Source organism: Lissotriton helveticus, chromosome 10, assembly GCF_964261635.1.
Source record: "Lissotriton helveticus chromosome 10, aLisHel1.1, whole genome shotgun sequence".
NCBI classification, from domain to species: domain Eukaryota; kingdom Metazoa; phylum Chordata; class Amphibia; order Caudata; family Salamandridae; genus Lissotriton; species Lissotriton helveticus.
Genome location: NC_136071.1, coordinates 383,863,065 through 383,880,463, shown reverse-complemented (window position 1 = coordinate 383,880,463; position 17,399 = coordinate 383,863,065). Strand labels below are relative to the sequence as shown.

The following is a 17,399-nucleotide window of genomic DNA, read 5'->3' as shown; positions in this document are numbered from 1 at the left end:
GTGGCAGGGGCAGGAGTGGTGGTAGTAGTGGTGGTGGTGGAGGTGGTGCTGGTGGTGGCTGTGCAGGTCACAGTGGCCGGTGTTGTCACAATGGCAGAGGCCGTAGTTGTTGGTGCAGGGGTGACCTGGGAGCCAGATGGCCCTGGCTGGCTGCTTGTGCCGGGATCATCCTCTGCCCCGGAGGTGGCTGGCCAATCGTCCCCTGAGACGTCTGTGATTGGCGAGTCTGGAGGGCGGGTGTTGCTTCCAGCTGTCAGATTAGGATGACCTGCAAAACAAAAATGTGAGGATGAGTAATGTGGACTTGACAGGTTGTTTTCACTTTTTTTGCCGATTCTGTCTGCACTGGTACTCACCCCACCCACCACCACCACCGCCATCCCTATGGACATGGGGGCCTGTTGGGAGTTGTAGTTACATCCCCTCACACCCACCACCACCCACCACCACCACCACCACCGCCATCCCTATGGACATGGGGGCCTGTTGGGAGTTGTAGTTCCATCCCCTCACACCCACCACCACCCACCACCACCACCACCACCGCCATCCCTATGGACATGGGGGCCTGTTGGGAGTTGTAGTTACATCCCCTCACACCCACCACCACCGCCATCCCTATGGACATGGGGGCCTGTTGGGAGTTGTAGTTCCATCCCCTCACACCCACCACCACCGCCATCCCTATGGACATGGGGGCCTGTTGGGAGTTGTAGTTCCATCCCCTCACACCCACCACCACCCACCACCACCACCACCACCGCCATCCCTATGGACATGGGGGCCTGTTGGGAGTTGTAGTTCCATCCCCTCACACCCACCACCACCGCCATCCCTATGGACATGGGGGCCTGTTGGGAGTTGTAGTTCCATCCCCTCACACCCACCACCACCCACCACCACCACCACCACCGCCATCCCTATGGACATGGGGGCCTGTTGGGAGTTGTAGTTCCATCCCCTCACACCCACCACCACCGCCATCCCTATGGACATGGGGGCCTGTTGGAGTGATTTCGACGTTGGTGAGTATGTGGACTGCATGCATGGGTTGGGGTCTGGGAGATGTGTCTTCACAGTTGTGTGAGGCACACCATGTAGTAGTGCTCGTGGTGCTTGGTTTGTACTTACCAGCCTCTTCTCCCTCAGGAAGTCCATCAAGGCTCTCAGGGTGGATGATGGTCATCACCTTGTCCTCCCACTCGGTGTAGGGTAAGGGCTCCGGAGGGGTTCCACCGCCGGTGTGATTAGCCCGGAGATAGTTCTTGGCTCGTATGGCTTTGACTCGGGTCTTTAGATCGTGCCACCGCCTCTGGATGTCCTGCTTCGTCCTCGGGACGCTCCCGGAGGCATTCACCCTGGTGACTATCCGGTCCCACATGCTGTTTCTCCTGGCTATGCTGGTCTGCTGCACTAGGGCCCCGAATAAGTGGGGTTCCACACGGATAATCTCATCTACCATAACCTTCAACTCGGTGTCAGTGAATTTTGGTTTTTTTTTTGGTGCCATGGTGTGTGGTGCTCGGGGTGTGGGTTTGCGTGGATGGGGAGGTGCAGGTGTGTGGTGTGTAAGAATGGTGTGGTGGGTGTTTGTGTGGTGGGTGTGTTTGGGTGTGGGTTGTGTGAATGCTATTTCTCTTTGGTCTCAGTTCAGTGGTGTGTCCTGCTAGCAGCTATGCTGTGATGCAGAGGAGTTGTGGAGTGGGTGGGAGTTCTTTTATGGTGTGTGTCTAGACCGTGTCTGAATGGTTATTGGCAGTCAGGTGCTAGGTGGGAGTGCTGCCAGGTGTGGATTGTGTGGTGCTTGGCGGTGGATCATTGTGTGTTGGGATTGGTTTGGATGTTTTCGGTGGGTGGGCGTTTTTTTTCGTGTGTTTGGTGATTAACTTCCGTGGCAATGTATGGCATTGGTTTGACAGTAGGGATGTTGTTTGTGTTGTCGTTCCGCTGTGGTGCACGGATTCTCGGTGCATTTGTACCGCTGCGGACGTGGATGGCGGTGACTACCGGGGTACTTGCGGAGTTATCCTAATAGCGGACACGGACATTGCGCAGGTATCGCGGGGGTGGTGGATGTATTCGCGGTCATGTGCGTACGCGGCGGTCGGTGTTTTTACTGTTCCGTCCGCCTGCCGCGGACTCAGGTGTACTCCGACCGCCGCGGACGGGGATTGGTGTGCTCCGTACGCCGCGGTCGGCGTTTTTTGCATGTTTTATCCTAATTGCTGTTGCGGATTTTCCGCGGACAGGTCCGGAGTATCTTGCCACCTTCCGCGGCGGACGGTACACGTTTCCGTCCGCCATCCTAATCGACCCCTATATATGGTCTATAACCTATGGTTTTTTCAGTGAATTTTCAAGGTTTTGTAAATGCTAATTCCTAACTATATATGGTCTATAACCTATGTTTTTTTCAGTGAATATATATATATATATATATATATATATATATATATAGATATATATTTGTATTACCTATTGTCATTTACCATTAGGAAGTTATAGTTAGGACCAAAGTTTCCATAGTAGAGGCATTTTTGATTTTGCCAATAACTTTGGCGCCGCTTGTCGAACGAATCTTCACGAAATTTTCTAAAAGCTTCCCCTCTTTGGTTAAGCTGCTCTATTGAAAGTTTCGAGGTGATCCGTCAAGCGGGGATTGAGAAAAAAAAGGGGGGTCCCAAAAACGCATTTTCCCCATGTTATGTCTATGGGGATTTTCACGACTACAGCCCAAACCACTGAATGGATTTACAATAAATTTGGCAGATAGGTAGAAGTTGGTCCAGAAAGTGTGTTTTCTGTGATTTTCTGTAAATCTGTTTAGTAGTTTTCAGAGATATTAAAGTTTAAAAAATATAGATATCCGGGGACGCGAGTCCTTGCAGTGGACTTGAGGACCCTACTAACATTTGATTGGATGCACCAATCTTGGGACTCAGCTTGAAGCCGGGTCCCGCAAAAGAAGTAACAAATCATGAAAAGGGGCCAGGGAGGAATTCCCTGTCCCCCAAGACATGGTAAAAAGTATTTTTTTATTTAAGTTTGCAGTGAATTTGCAGATGGATCAGTGGGAACTTCTTTTTAAAAAAGATGTGCAGCATCCTGCACATCTTTTTGATGAAACCCCTGTGTGGGCCAAATCCCGGGGGCATGATGGCTTACAATGAAGGAGGGGGGCTCATGGGGCCCCACTCCTAGGCTTTTGAAAAGCCCGGGGACGCCACATTCCCGAGACACTGAACAATACAAATACGGGGGCCACTTGGTCCCCCCACAGCCCTGGGGACCGCCACCTCCCCGTGGGAACATAGATGTTTTTTAAAGGAAAGTGGATGAGGCCCTTTAGCCTTCCCTGCAGCCCCGGGGATGCCACCGCCCGGGGTAGTAATACTATGTATGACATCACTGATGATATCACTAATGACATCATACAGTGAGTGTATTTCTAAAACATTTTTGATACTTAAAGATGCATACTAAGCTACTGCATTAGTTAAATAACTATTGTCTCTGTACTACTAAGTGATACTGTTTCTATCATATGTCTTCTGAGTGGCTGTGTGACTGTCTCAATCTCTGTGTGAGTGGCAGTCTGAGTGGCTGGATGCCTATATGGGTGAATACATGGGTGTATTAGTAGCTGTATGGTGAGTGAGTGGCTGTGTATGTGGCTGCATTGGTGGGTGAGTGCGTGTGTAAGTGGCTGTATGGGTGGGTAAGTGACTGTGTGAGTGGCTGTATGGGTGTGTGAGTGTCTGTATAGGTGAATAAGTAAGTGTGTGACTAGCTGTAAGGTGAGTGATTGGCTGTGTAAGTAGCTGTATTGATAAGTGAGTGGGTGTGTAAGTGACTGTATGGGTGGGTAAGTGACCGTGTGAGTGGCTGTATGGGCGAGTGAGCAGGTACATGAGTAGTGTATGGGTAAGTGATTGGTTGTGTGAGTAGCTGTATGGGTGAGTGAGTGGGTGTGTTGATGGCTGTATGGGTGGGTGAGTGGCTATGTGAATGGCTCTATGGGTTGATGAATGACTGTGTGAGTGGCTCCATGGGTGGTCAGTGGGTATATGAGTGCCTGTGTGGGTGACTGAGTGGCTGTGTAAATGGCTCTATGGATGATTGAATGGGTGTGTAGGTGGGTGTAGGGGTTAGTGAATGGCTGTTTGAGTGGGTGTATGGGCAAGTGAGTGGGTGTGTGAGTGCCTGTATTGCACAGTAAGTGTCTGTGTGAGTGGCTGCACAGGTGAATGAATTGGCATGTGAGTGCTTGTATGGATGTGAGAATGGATATATAAGTGGTTGTGTGGGTGAGTGAATGGGTGTCTGAGTGGCTGCATGAGTGAGTGACTCCACAAACATAAAACTAGCTAAAAAACTATAGACATCCATTCAAACAACCAAAGGTTACAGGGACATTATGGTTAGAAAATAGAATTTTAAAAAAACCTTGGAAATTCACTCACATACCCACTCACTCACCCAATAAGCCTCTCAATAGAGCAACTCACTCACCCATGCAATCAATCACATGCTCATACAACCACTGACATACCTATTCACACATCCATACAAGTACTCACACATTCACTCACATTCCCCATACAGCAATTCAGAGAGACACCTACTTTCAATGCATCCACTCACACATCAAGTCACTTAACCAAACTCGCACTCAAAGAGCCACTCACTCATATAGCACACATACACACCCAGTCATTCACTCACTCATACAGTCACTCACACACCCACTCACCCATCCACACAGCTACTCACACGCCCACACACTCACAAGTACAGCCACTCAGTCACCCACACAGCTACTCACACACCCACTTATAAATGCATACATCCACTCACACGCCCATATAGCCACTCAGACACCCACTCACACACAGATACACACAGCTACTTACATATTATATGTTAAAAGTAGGATCACTCGTTAGTAGTATACCTAGTATACTAATTAAACTTTTGTAGTAGCTTAGTATATATGTTTAACACTCATAAATTCTCAAAAAACACTTACACTGAATGGATAATATCAAAAGTGATGTCATTTGAGATGTCATCAGTGATGCCACTTACCATGTCATGAGTGATGTAAGATGCAAGGTCATAAGCAGTGCATTGCGGATGCATACGATATAGTTAGCTCAGTTACCTATACCTGCTGAATTTCTATCTTTTTGCACGAGTGAAATCTGAGCCTAATTACAACACCATGTAACCTGTATTATATATAAATAATGTTCACCATATTATTCTAATTACGTTTCCAAACAGAAAAAACAAGTGCACTTAGCCAATTTGATTATATTGACAATCAAAACATCAGGGTAGCACTTCTTTGAAACAGGCAGTCCCCAACACCACCCCCCAAACCTGAGGACAGAAAGCACACCTAACATAGTCTCTTTTAACATGTCTATTAGTCATTGATGCCCTGTAGCAACAAATCACCCACTCCATAAACACCCCTTTTGGTGAAAGCTGAAGCGTTCCCTAGTAATGGGACAAATTTAGGCTCTAAAACATTTTGGGCATGTGATCTCGGGAAGCTCATGAGATAAAAGTGATAAAAATGGCTCCCTAGTTGATTCGATTTTGGTGAGTCCAACAAGACAGAAGCATGATGAAGTGTGTGGAGATTCAGTTTTTTTCCAAAAGCTGCCAAAGTTGTTTCTGCAGATCCCAAGGCGTTCAACATTATCACTCATTCACTTTTTGTTTGGTGCTGTGAGGTGGTTTGTGATAGCTACCAAGATTTTGGCCCAAAAGCTCTCAATTTGCAGAGAGTGCCACCAAATATGTTTTAAATCACCCTGAATTTAGTATCTTATCCAACATAGTCTACTTGTTCTTGGGTAAAATGTCCTATATTTGGTGGGGTATAAATACCAATCATATGCTAGCTTATAGTGTGCTTCTCTACCCGCTGTGCTATGAGATATCTTTTATATTAGTCCCCAGGAGTTTAACCCAGTATGACCTAAGTGGGTGAGGCTGCGGGATGGCTGTATGCAGTAAAATTATATATAGTGTAGTGATTTGTCTTCCAGTCTCTCCAGGCAACTTTACAAATTCTTCTTTACAAGTCTCGAAAGGTAGTATCTGCTGGTTCTTAAACAAATCAAAGATAGTTAAACTTTTCAACAATCAAAAGGACATGGTTGTATAGCAGGAAAAAAGGCAGAGTTATGGTGTACAGGGGTGTGGAACTGCAGGAAGAAAAGATCCTCTGAAAGTTCAGCACGGTTATACCATGTCTTCATTGTGCCTTTTGCAGAGGTAGGTCTGTCCATATAAGGCTTCTAAATCAGGTGCCACAGAGTCCTCCAACCATGGCTCAGCCCAAAAGTACCCAATTTGTATGAGATGCCCTTAGAGACCAGTCTACTATAATCCTAAATTGGGCAACTCTGTACTAAAGCAGGACGTCTGAAAGGACTAGGCTTCCCACTAATTTGGGAGTTCACAGTATCTTACGGCTCAGTCCTAATGTTGCATGTATTTGTTTCCCATTGAAGATGCCTGACTAGTCAGGGTGGATTGTTATGTTAGCAAAGCTTTTATAGAGCGCACTTACACCCAAGGGTTTCTTGGAGCTGTGACAACAAGGAGAGAGAAAAGAGGTTCAGGCTAATCAAAAGCTTACTTAAACAGCCAGGCCTTCAAAAGCTTGGTTCCAGCCTGATCGAGGGAAAGAGAGAGTACAATAAGATAGGGGCCAGGACAGAGAAACTCCTGCCCCCTGCTTTCTGTTGCTTGACCAAAGGGATCCTCAACTGATTTGCAAGAGAGCATCTGAGAGGTCGAGAAGGAACATACCTCTTAATTCTACTTACTACAAGGACTAGAGCCAGGTCATGAATGGATTTGTTAATAACGCACATCGCTTTAAAAAGAGCTCTCTGTTTCACAGGGCGCCATTGAAGCTTAATTAAGGCACGATACATGCATTTCTATGTAATTTAAAGATTATCATTGCTGCTGTATTTTGAATGATTTGTAATTTGTGTAAAGAAGTTGCAGGGAGACCCAAATTCAGGGAGTTAGCATAGTCCAAGCAGGACCCAATTACTGCTGCAATAGCAGCTTTCAATGCCTCGAGTGACAGAAGAGGAGCAACTTTCATAATGGATTTCAATAGACTAAAGCAGGTGAGTTGGGTCAGTGACTTGTGACCCTTTCATGAAACCTTCAAAATCGTCCAGCCATTCTTGCCAATGAGGACCCATGCCGCTGCCAGACTTGATGGACAGAGGCTCTGGAGGGCGTAGGAAGGAGACACCAAGCATCGCTGACCTCGGATGTGCATTGTGTGATGCGTCTGGAGAGGTCATGATACTCCATGGGTCTTAAAAAAGCACCAAGGATTACAGCAAAGGGCAGCCAGAAAATACTGGGTGAAGCAGATTCTGTAGATTGTTGTTGATGCGTAGGAGTAGGAATTTGCCAGTTGTAACGTTACTTTTAGCTTTGGGGGCAAGCACTTTTAATTTGTTGCTAGCAAATGCCCTTGAATGCAGCTCCAGGTCGGTAACACTGGAGGCACCTAACTCTATGTTGGACGCCGGGGTAGGAACGAGGTGCCTGGAGGGGATGCCTGGGTCCAAAATGGCCACTCTGGAGGGACTAGGGCCCATGTGGCTGCAGGATTGTAATGGGATGGCCAGACAAAATGGAGCCAGTTTACCCCCTTTGCAGAAGGTACTTAGCAGGGTCAGCGGCACAGCGCTTTGATGCGGTGGGCTCTTGATGGTGGGTACAGCTTATGCCTACGAAATTGAGGCAGAGGTGCTCCTGTGGCCACAGATGGCAATGCTTTGACAAGCAGGGGAATTTGGCAATTTGGTGTGGGGCAGGGTGAGCTCCCGCCTTGTCACAAAGCAGGCTAGTGCTGGTAGGGCTGTTTGATGACATTGTGGTGGCATGTGGCCGTCACTTGCTGCAGGCGGCTGCACAGCGGTCACGGTGGGGTCCGGATTGTTCACCACCGTCGTCGCCAAATGTCACGTCCAGCAGGCGAAGAATTCACTGAACACACTGTGGGGAGGTAAATGTTTCTTTATTGTATCTTTTTCTTTCACACAACTTAGCGTTCAAGCCCCGGTGGTATACTTGCTCTGTCTCTTCTTTCCCCTTTACCACGTCTCTCTTGTCCCTCCTCTTCCTATTCCTGCCAGCCCCTTTCCTGTTTCTAGTGTTACTCTGGGCTGCAGGGTTCTAGTCCTGCTGATTGTCATGTACGTAAATATTACACCACTCCCCCTGTTGTTCCTTCATCACCCCACCGCCTATACAATCCTGTTTCATTGGTTTAGTTTGCACTTTCCCACTAAAGAATCTTTATTCTTTATTTTACAGATAGAGTGGTGTCCGCCATCTTGGAACAATAAATACAAAATGAAAGTAAATTGCACCATTATCATTGACCTGGCTCTCATACATCATCACGCCTGCGCACTCCAGTGAAATAAAGTAACTGTCAGAAGTAGTCACATAATCCTGCCTTTTCAAAATTGTATTTCATAATTCTGAGAATGCTGCACGTGTTGGGAAAAACACCACGGTAGAGCAACGCCAAAAGGCATTGGCAAACATTGGCAAAACCAGTAGGTCCAAAGGGGCAAGACCTTTTAAATTGCCTAAACTTGTTCTTTGTGCATCTCACAGTTAAACAGTTACACACTATGAAACCATTATACCTGGAGTTCGGCACTTGCATTTCACTCACAAACAAGTTGTTTCATAGCAAATAAAATCACTTTATCTTCCTGTGCTTCGATTCTCTTGCTTGCTCATCACTGGGAAAGCATGAAGCTCCTGCCCTTTTTATCCATTTGGTTTATGATTATCTTCCCCTAATTGAGCTATAATATATGTTTATAACGACGAATTACCTGTCTTGTTCATTTTTTGTTATTTTCTTTCATATATTATGTGATGCTATTTAATATGTGCAAATTACGTACTTTTTTCTTTTCCCAACCTTTTGTATTTGCCATACCACCGTTCCTTAAACTCTTCATATGCCTTACATTAATGGTTCCTCACTTTTTCATGGTGCCAGCAGCCCAATTTCCACAGCTTAGTAACTGTGAAAATAGAGCCCTACCAAGATTTGGGAGCGTAGCCTCAAAACTGTACATGCGTTTAGGAAGCAAATGCCTTGACCACCTGATCCATGTTTTCACCTTTATATTCCATGCCTTATCTTTCTGTCTCTCATTCATTTATTTAATTCCAGGATGGTCTATTCTCCACTCCTGTTTCTCCTACCTTTGGATCAAAGGCCCGTTTGAAGATTTTGCAGAGTTTCTGGGCGTAGGACTCCGATCGCCCCGTCTCTGTGGCGTACAGTATGGTGGCCTTCACTCTTTTCGCCATAGCTTGGCCCATCAATTTTGCAGAAAATTTCACAGCACTGGATGAAAAGGAAACAATGTGGATGAAAATGAAGAGTGGGCCACCACTAGTCTGACCAGCTTTAGTGCTAGAGCTCAATAAAAATGCTCAAACCCGTGGCTGTTTATCATCCATAGACTGGGCTCTTGTCTAAACTGTGTGTTCCTCTGGGCAATAGGCACATTAGGTACTTCAGTTCTGGTACATGGAGACATTCATATCATAAACTACAGCAGAAACACAACCGGTTAATAAAAAACATCTTCATGTTGGGAATGCACTACAAATATTGGGGCAACAATAAGCAAAGTGCTGGTGAGACGAATGAACCCAACTCTGGGAAGAATGTTTACATTTGCAATGAGGTCACTGATCAAACACCCCCCTCTTCAGTGGGATTATGTGGAGTTTTCCCCAAAATCGTTTGATCACTACTAATAATTTGTTTTGAAGCTCACTTTTCTCAATATTTTTGTCAAAGTAGCATAGATTTATATGCCTCTTTGAAGTAAAACCTCTGAAACACTGCAACTCTTCAAGAAAGGGGGGAGTAACCGAGCTCCTAATTTGTCTGGCACAGCATAATATGTGTCTATATGAATTAAACTTGTGTGCTACTCCCTTAGGGCTACTTTCAGGAGTAGAAGTGCTGAAGACCCTCAAACATGTCTCATCCTTAAACTAGCCAGCTGTCATCCAGCCAAACCGGGGTTGTCCATGTGGCCTTAAGCATAGGGTATCCACTTTTCAGAGGTATGGCTTGTGAATAATCCTCGTGTTTTTCAATGTTTTCCTAGCATTTGGATATCAATGTTTTCATAGCGGACCCTGCAAAATACACTTAACCGTGTTTTTCAGTGTTTTTTAGGCATGCTGCTTTTATTGAGAGCAAATACAACAACCCATCTAAATGTATAAATAGTTCTCTCATGCTCACGGTCTGTCTCTCAGTCGCTCTCACACATTCACACTGGCAGTCCTGCAGTAATCTGTCTGGTGCTCATGACTATAAATGTCTCAAGAGTTTCTTATCTATACATATTGTTAAGGACAATAGTACTGGTGCACAGCTTGAGATTAGTCACCTACTAGTCGCAAATAGTAAACATGCCTAGCAATGGGTTGGTGGCATGAAACTTCTAATCTAAAGATTCAAACTGTTGTAGGATAATCTGTGTCCTTGCATTCTTAAACAACCTAGCCTGATCTTGCTTTCTACACTCTTTGCATGTCTGCATAAAAGTGGTGGTTCTAATATGTCTGTATTCATAACCTATAAGTGCCTATCTGTCAACTATAACTCTTTAACCCAATGTTAGTGCTCACTCTATAAACAGCAGCTCAGTGCTGCTGTCCACCAGATGGCCGCAAGGGACCCCGGCCGTACTCTGACTATAACTGTTTAATAAATTCTAATAGCAATAAGTTATTGCACATGACTTTCTTTATTCAAAATGTATTCATTGGGAAAAGTCACAACCATTAGATTAATTATGATATTACTTCAGCTATACAATATAGACAAAAAAGTGTGCAAACAATCATTTCATGTGTGTCAGCGGTCAAGACACAAAGATGTCATCTATATATACATCCTCTTAAGTTTTCAGGATTGCACCAACCCAAAATAAATGAACATATTATTACAATATAAAACTAGAGAACTTGATCCATTCTGCTTTTTTATACAAAATTATTCCAAAGAGCCAAATATAATTCCTGAATGAACCAGTTCTTAATCCATAATGTCTTTCACATTCCTTCACTTTCACTATTATTGTTTTCCAATGTTCAAATGTGGGTATAAACATTGTTCAAGTCAAGTCAAGTCAAAAGTAAGTTTATTATGACCATAGTCTTTAAACATTTGCAAAAGGCAATATCACAGCTTAAAATATTCACATAAGAACGCTAAAACATTCTAAAATTGTTCCGATTTTGGTTAAAAACTCTTGCATACCCTTAAACTTGTACTTGTGCCAGCACTAATAAAATTGCATTTAAACTAAAACTTGGCATTTACAATTAAGATCTATTAATTTCCCTTATTTGAGAGTAATTTCATCATTTAGAAATCATTTAAAATTCATACAGTCCTGCACCTTATTCCTGGTTTCTTAAATCATTCAATACCACTTTTATGTATTGCCCAAGAACAATTGCAATATCGATAGAGGGAAGTTCAGTTAATAAGGCCACTGCCTGCGCCCTGGTCTCTATATCATATTTTAGGAATACAGGGCGCAGCCACCGTTTCCGCTGTTCCAGTAGAGTCAAGCAATCCAGTAGGATATGTAACTGGTCTCCTTTGCCTCCCAGGTTACACCTGCAACACCCTTTCTGGTCTAACATTTTCACTTTCAGATCTTTATTTGTTAACCATGGGTTAATTCTGATCCGCAGCCTTAATATCTCCTGCCTAAAGCCGCGGTTAGGCAGGGTGTCTAGGTAAGGGAACCAATTTTCATTTTCCCAAGCGCTTATCATGTGTGTTACTGATTTCTTTTTCGCTAAGTAACCCATATCAATCAATCCCGATATTTCCTTCCCCTTAAGTTTCAGCTCACTCCTAGTACAAAGTACTTGATGCGGTTCCTGGCTCACCTCTACCTTTAGCCTTTTACAGATTTGGGTCAATCTTTCCCTACATGCTTTTGCCCACTTTAGCTCACTCTTTTGAATTTCATTCCTGCACCATTGTGCTACTTTTTGCCCGTCAGGATCTTCAAGACGTTGCCAAAGTCTAATTATTGCCATTTGTATATGTATCTCCCAGGACTTTGTGCCTATTTCTCTCCTTATGGCTTGTACCATAGATGATTGTGGGAGAGAAAGAAGACCTTTGAGGCATTTCCCTTCCACCAGGTCCCAGGCTCCCTTACCGCTCAAATAAAGGACCTCAGCTCCATACAGGACCTGGGGGGGGATCATTGCCTCAAAGGCTCTTAACATTGGACGATGAGACATCTCTCCGTAGTCCCTGTTGAACATTTTTAGGCCACATATTGAAGAGTGTGCTTTTGCTTTTTGTGTTTCAATGTGCGTGTTCCAATTTAGTCTCCTGTCAAACCATATACCTAGGTAGCGATATTCATTAACCGTCTCCAGTTTAAGCTCGCCTAGGTACCAATTAAATTTACTTATTTTGTTCCCAAAACATAGGATCTTTGTTTTGACTAGGTTGACAGTTAGGAATTTGCTAGCACAGTATGCGTTAAATACATTAAGCTTTCTTTGGAGGCCTCCCTCAGTCTGGTCTACTATTACCAGGTCGTCAGCATATAGTAAGCAGGGTACCTTGTTTCCGTCCATTCTGGGGCTTGCACTCCCCTCAACTTCTAGGGAGGCCGGGAGATCTGACAGAAATATAGAGAATAGTTGTGGGGCTAAAACACATCCCTGTCTTAGACCGTTTTCTATGGGGATTTTTTGCGTCAATGATCCCACCGTATCCTTGATGACTTGCGCCCAGTTTCCCCTATGTAGTTCCATTATTATAGTTAGAAGTTCATTGGGGATATTTAACTTCAATAGTCTTTCCCATAGGCATACACGGTCGACTGAATAGAACGCTGCTCAGAAGTCAACGAAGCAGCAGCATAACTTGCCATTTTGTTCCGTTGACTTCTTTGCCATTGCCCACAATGCAAGTCCATGGTCAGTTGTGGAGTGGCCCTCTCTAAATCCTCCCTGTTCTATGGGGACAATTTGGAACTCTTTTACCCATGCGTTAAGTTGGTTCAATACTATTTTTGAGAAGACTTTTTCTCCTATGTCTAGGAGTTTAATCAGACGATAGTTTTGTGGTGCATCCATGCTTCCCTTTTTATGGATTGGCCTGATTATTGCACCCTTCCAGTTAGGAGGCATATTTCCTTCTGTTAGTATAATATGGAACATCTGTGCAAAAAATCTAGCCCACCACTTTACTTCTGATTTCAGTATTATTGCAGGAAGGTTGTCGGGTCCTGCCGCACGGGTTAGTTTCAGTTCACTTATTGTGTATTCCACTTGTTTTGCATTAAATTTAGTTTTGAACTCTTCTGGTATTGCTTGCCATTTTTGGGTCTCTACATGCTCTATCGGGGCTCTTGCCCCATACAGTTCTCTTATATACTTCTCCCATGCTGCCTCACTAACTACACAATTTAGTTCGCCGACTGTTGGACCAGTTGCCGCCTTTACCAAATTCCAAAATTTCCTAAGATTTTTCTCTTCAATTGCTTCCAACAGATTTGACCAACATTTCTCTTTAAATTACCTTTTAGCATTGTTTGCCATTTTTTTGTAGTCTCTTTTTAGCTTAATTATGTGATTTTGTCTATCATGGGTGAAGTTCTTTTTTTGTCTTCTTTGTGCCGCCCGTATCTCTCTTTTTTTAGATTGGCACTCAACCGAAAACCATTTTACTCGACTTGGTGGTTTCCCTCTAATGTTTTTGTCTCTTTTTAGTTCTATTCTTAAACACCTGACTACTTCCTCTAGTTTTTCTATGAACCATTTCAGGTTTTTGTTCTCTAGATTTTCCGGCTCCATTTTAATTTGCATAGCTGTCAGTTTTGCTTGATATTCCTCCGTGAGTCGAGTTGTCACTCGTTTGGGATACTCGACCTCCTGAGGGATCACTTTTTTTCTGGGTATAATTCTTCCCCCAAATATTGATAAGTACAGTAGGTTATGGTCGCTAACCTCTTTTTGTTCTAGCTTGAAGTCCCGTAATAGGGGAAAATTCCAGGCTTGTATAAAAATGTAGTCAATCGGGCAGTACTGTGAGCCTATTTTAAAAGTCTTCCCTGCTGGGCAGTCTGTTTTCATTCTGCTATTCAGGCATTGGAAGCCCCTACCTCCTAAGAAGTGTACCAGTTCTGATTCCTGTTTCGAGATCTCCCCTGCCGGGAAACTGGCAGGATTAATTCCATACACCTCTAACAATTCTCTGTTCCAGATGTCAGTTTTTTTTGGGTTTAGTTTATGGTTAAAATCCCCCATTATTATCACAGTATCCATTGCATATTTTTCTAGTATTATGTCCACATCCTCTTTAAAGGACCTCATCTCATTCACATACTCGACACCATTTTCCCACTGCATGTATACATTCATTACAGTCAGCATTTTGTATCTCTTTTCTACTGTCAATAGTTCTAATCTACTGGATTGCACCCATTTACAGTTCATTTTTAAGGATGTTGCTTCTCTAAGCACTTTTGTTGAAACTAGTGTCATTAGACCTCCCGACGGGCGGCCGTGGTTGTTTTTCGTGGCCGGCCGACCTAATTGTAGGAATCCCTCGATGATTGGGGTTTCGTCGCATGTCCAGGTCTCTTGTAGGCAGGCAATGTCCACTTTCTTTACTATGTCCTTTATGCTTTCTCGTTTTTGTTCATTGCCTAGCCCATTTACATTCCATGTTATGAGACCTAGACTTTGCGGCACCCCCTCATCCTATTCTACCTCACTCATGCCCCCCTCCTCTATCTCTACCTCTGTTTCATTCTCATTTGGGTCACCCCGCGGGCTGATACATTGGGACCAGTTATCCCATAGTGCTTCGTTTCCTGAATTATCTATAACTATATTCAGGCAGCTATGGGTTCCTTCCTCATCTCTATAAAGGTGTACTTGTCTCTTCCCCAGACCTGCATGGTATTTTAGGAAGGTATTATCTATCGGGGCTTTTACTTCCTTCTCCGGGATTATCCTTATTCCCTGGTGATTTATCTCACTGGTGGCCTTCAGGATTGCCATTTTTACTAGGTCTGAGTGGAGTGACACTTTTGTTATTTCTTTACCATTTCTGTTCTCTACGAAGCCAATTTGCCGAAGATCATATGTACTGATCCCACTCAGGCTTCTACATTTGGCGAAGGCAATCAGAATCTGTGCCCTATTTAGGGGGTTCATTTTTCTAGTAGTATTTTCCCTTTTCCCCACCAACATATGATCCAGATATACCCATTTGTTATTATCCATCTTTTGTACTTTCTTAGGAGTCTCATATCTTTGCTGTCTATTCTTTGATCTCTCTAACTGCAGCCCTTTACTTCCTGATCCTGATATTACTTGGATTTGTGGGCCTTCCGCTCTATGGTCTCTATTTTGTTGGCCTGAAGCTATCCTTACTTGCTGCTTCACAATCCGAGATGTTATTGGTTTCTCTTTTATGACCTTAGTTCTCTGTTTTTTTCTTAGATCTGTAGGGGATTTTGTTAAATTAAGCTCCGGGTGCCTTAGACTGTTTGGTACATAGATCGGGGCTGATGCGTTTAGGCCTAGCTGTGCTCCCTCTCTAGTTCCTTACATTTCCTCTTGACTGTTAATTTTTGGGCTCGCTTCTTTTTTTCTGCCCTGTTCTTGGAGGGGGCCACAGTATACCCCCCACGCCTTTTTACCAGCATTGGGCGTCTGGAGATATATACATTATCTAGTACCTCAACTGATTTATTTATTATACTTTGATCTATGGGTTGTGGGGACCCTGCTGGATTTCCAACAGGTGCCTCTACCGATTCGATCTCTACACTTTCTTCTATGGTTTGTGTAGTAACTATTGGGTTTAACATTTTTGGCATTTGGATCTTTATTCCCGCTAGTTCCTCTTTGATCTTTTTTAGGTACAGTCTCTGAGCTTTCATCACTTCGTTATTTGAAAGTGTTACTTCTAGGATTCCTTGTAGAGTCTTCTGTAGCATCAGTATTAGTTCCACCAAAGATGAAGTAGGCGATACTGAAAGCTCCGAATCCTGTGTATGGTTTCTATCTGGGTTTATATGATGGCCGGTTCTTGTGGGGTCTTGTTGCAATAGGGATTTTTGGGCAGCTTGTTGATGTGGTGATTGGTCTGGTGCGCCTCCCCAAATGAGGCTCTGGCTCACTCTTTCGTGTCCCCTTTCGCCTTCGTTTCCCAATGATTGTAACGAGAACATCTTTGGGGATGATGAAAGGCGGGGTGCTGGGATATGGAGATTTTGGCTCAGGAGCGTCAGGTTTATTGATATAAGGTCCTCCCTTACTGCCTCAGTCTCAGGAGATTCTTCTTCGAGATATTTTCCTGATTCATTCCTTTCCAGATTTCCAGCAATCTCCCCTGCCTTTTCTCCTTCCTCTGTGCCGTATTCCTCCGCATCTTCTTCGTGGTCCTGGCTTGTTACTGGCTCTGTGGATTTGTAGTGTTTCCCAACAAAGTCCTTTATAGATTTGGACGCTGCTGTGTTATCTTTCTGTTTGGCCGCGCTTTGAATGCAGTCCCTTTTAGCCTGCTGGGCATTTTTAGTTGCCCTTTTGGTTTTCTTTTCTTACGTCGCCCCTTGTTGTTATCCATGATTGAGGTTTGGCTTTCCTGGCTCTCTTCCAGTGATATTGAGCCATCCAATGATTTCCTCTTCGCTGGACTGTCCTCTTTATGCTGTTTTGGCCCTCTTTTCGGTGCCATTTCTTGGTTTATGTCGCCTTTATCTGTGGTACTGCTGTAGATCAATTCTCAGAATCTTTTATTTTTACAGAAATTACGTGGGTTCTTACACTTACCTCTGTTGTGCCTGTACTCACCAGCCTGCCTTTGCCACTCTTGTTGACCTCTTTTACGATGTCTTCTGGGCTTTTCCTATGCGTAATACTCCAGACACACCTTCTTTTTTGGCTCCTTTCTTGTTCTGGTGCCTCAGGTGTTGTCTTATTTTAGACTAGGTTTCCCTTCTATGGAGGGTTATGGGTTCCACTATGCCCCTCCCCTGCTGTGGTCTTGCTGTCGATATACCTCCACAGATTGCTGTTAAAACCGCTTTCACTGCAAACACCCCCTCTTAATATACTTCATTGGGGGCAGGGAGGTTAGGTGGCAGCACGATATCGACTTTATACAGCCGGCAGGCGCGCGCTCTGAAGTCTGCACGTTCTGCTAGGCTGGGTGGTGGCGCCAGACGTAAAGCTTATGCAAAAACCTTGTGGAGAAGGAGGAAACCCGAGTGCCGGTTACTATCCTGTATCCC

General features: G+C 44.3%; 1 protein-coding gene across 1 annotated transcript in view; it reads right to left on the bottom strand.

The window, feature by feature from the left end:
* NOS3 (nitric oxide synthase 3) overlaps window positions 1-17,399 on the bottom strand; it is a 999,469-nt gene that overhangs the window by 520,396 nt on the left and 461,674 nt on the right. Inside the window, exon 12 of the mRNA XM_078662772.1 lies at window positions 9,286-9,430. Within this exon, the coding sequence (XP_078518898.1) occupies window positions 9,286-9,430 (145 nt within the window). The remainder of the gene's footprint in view (window positions 1-9,285; window positions 9,431-17,399) is intronic.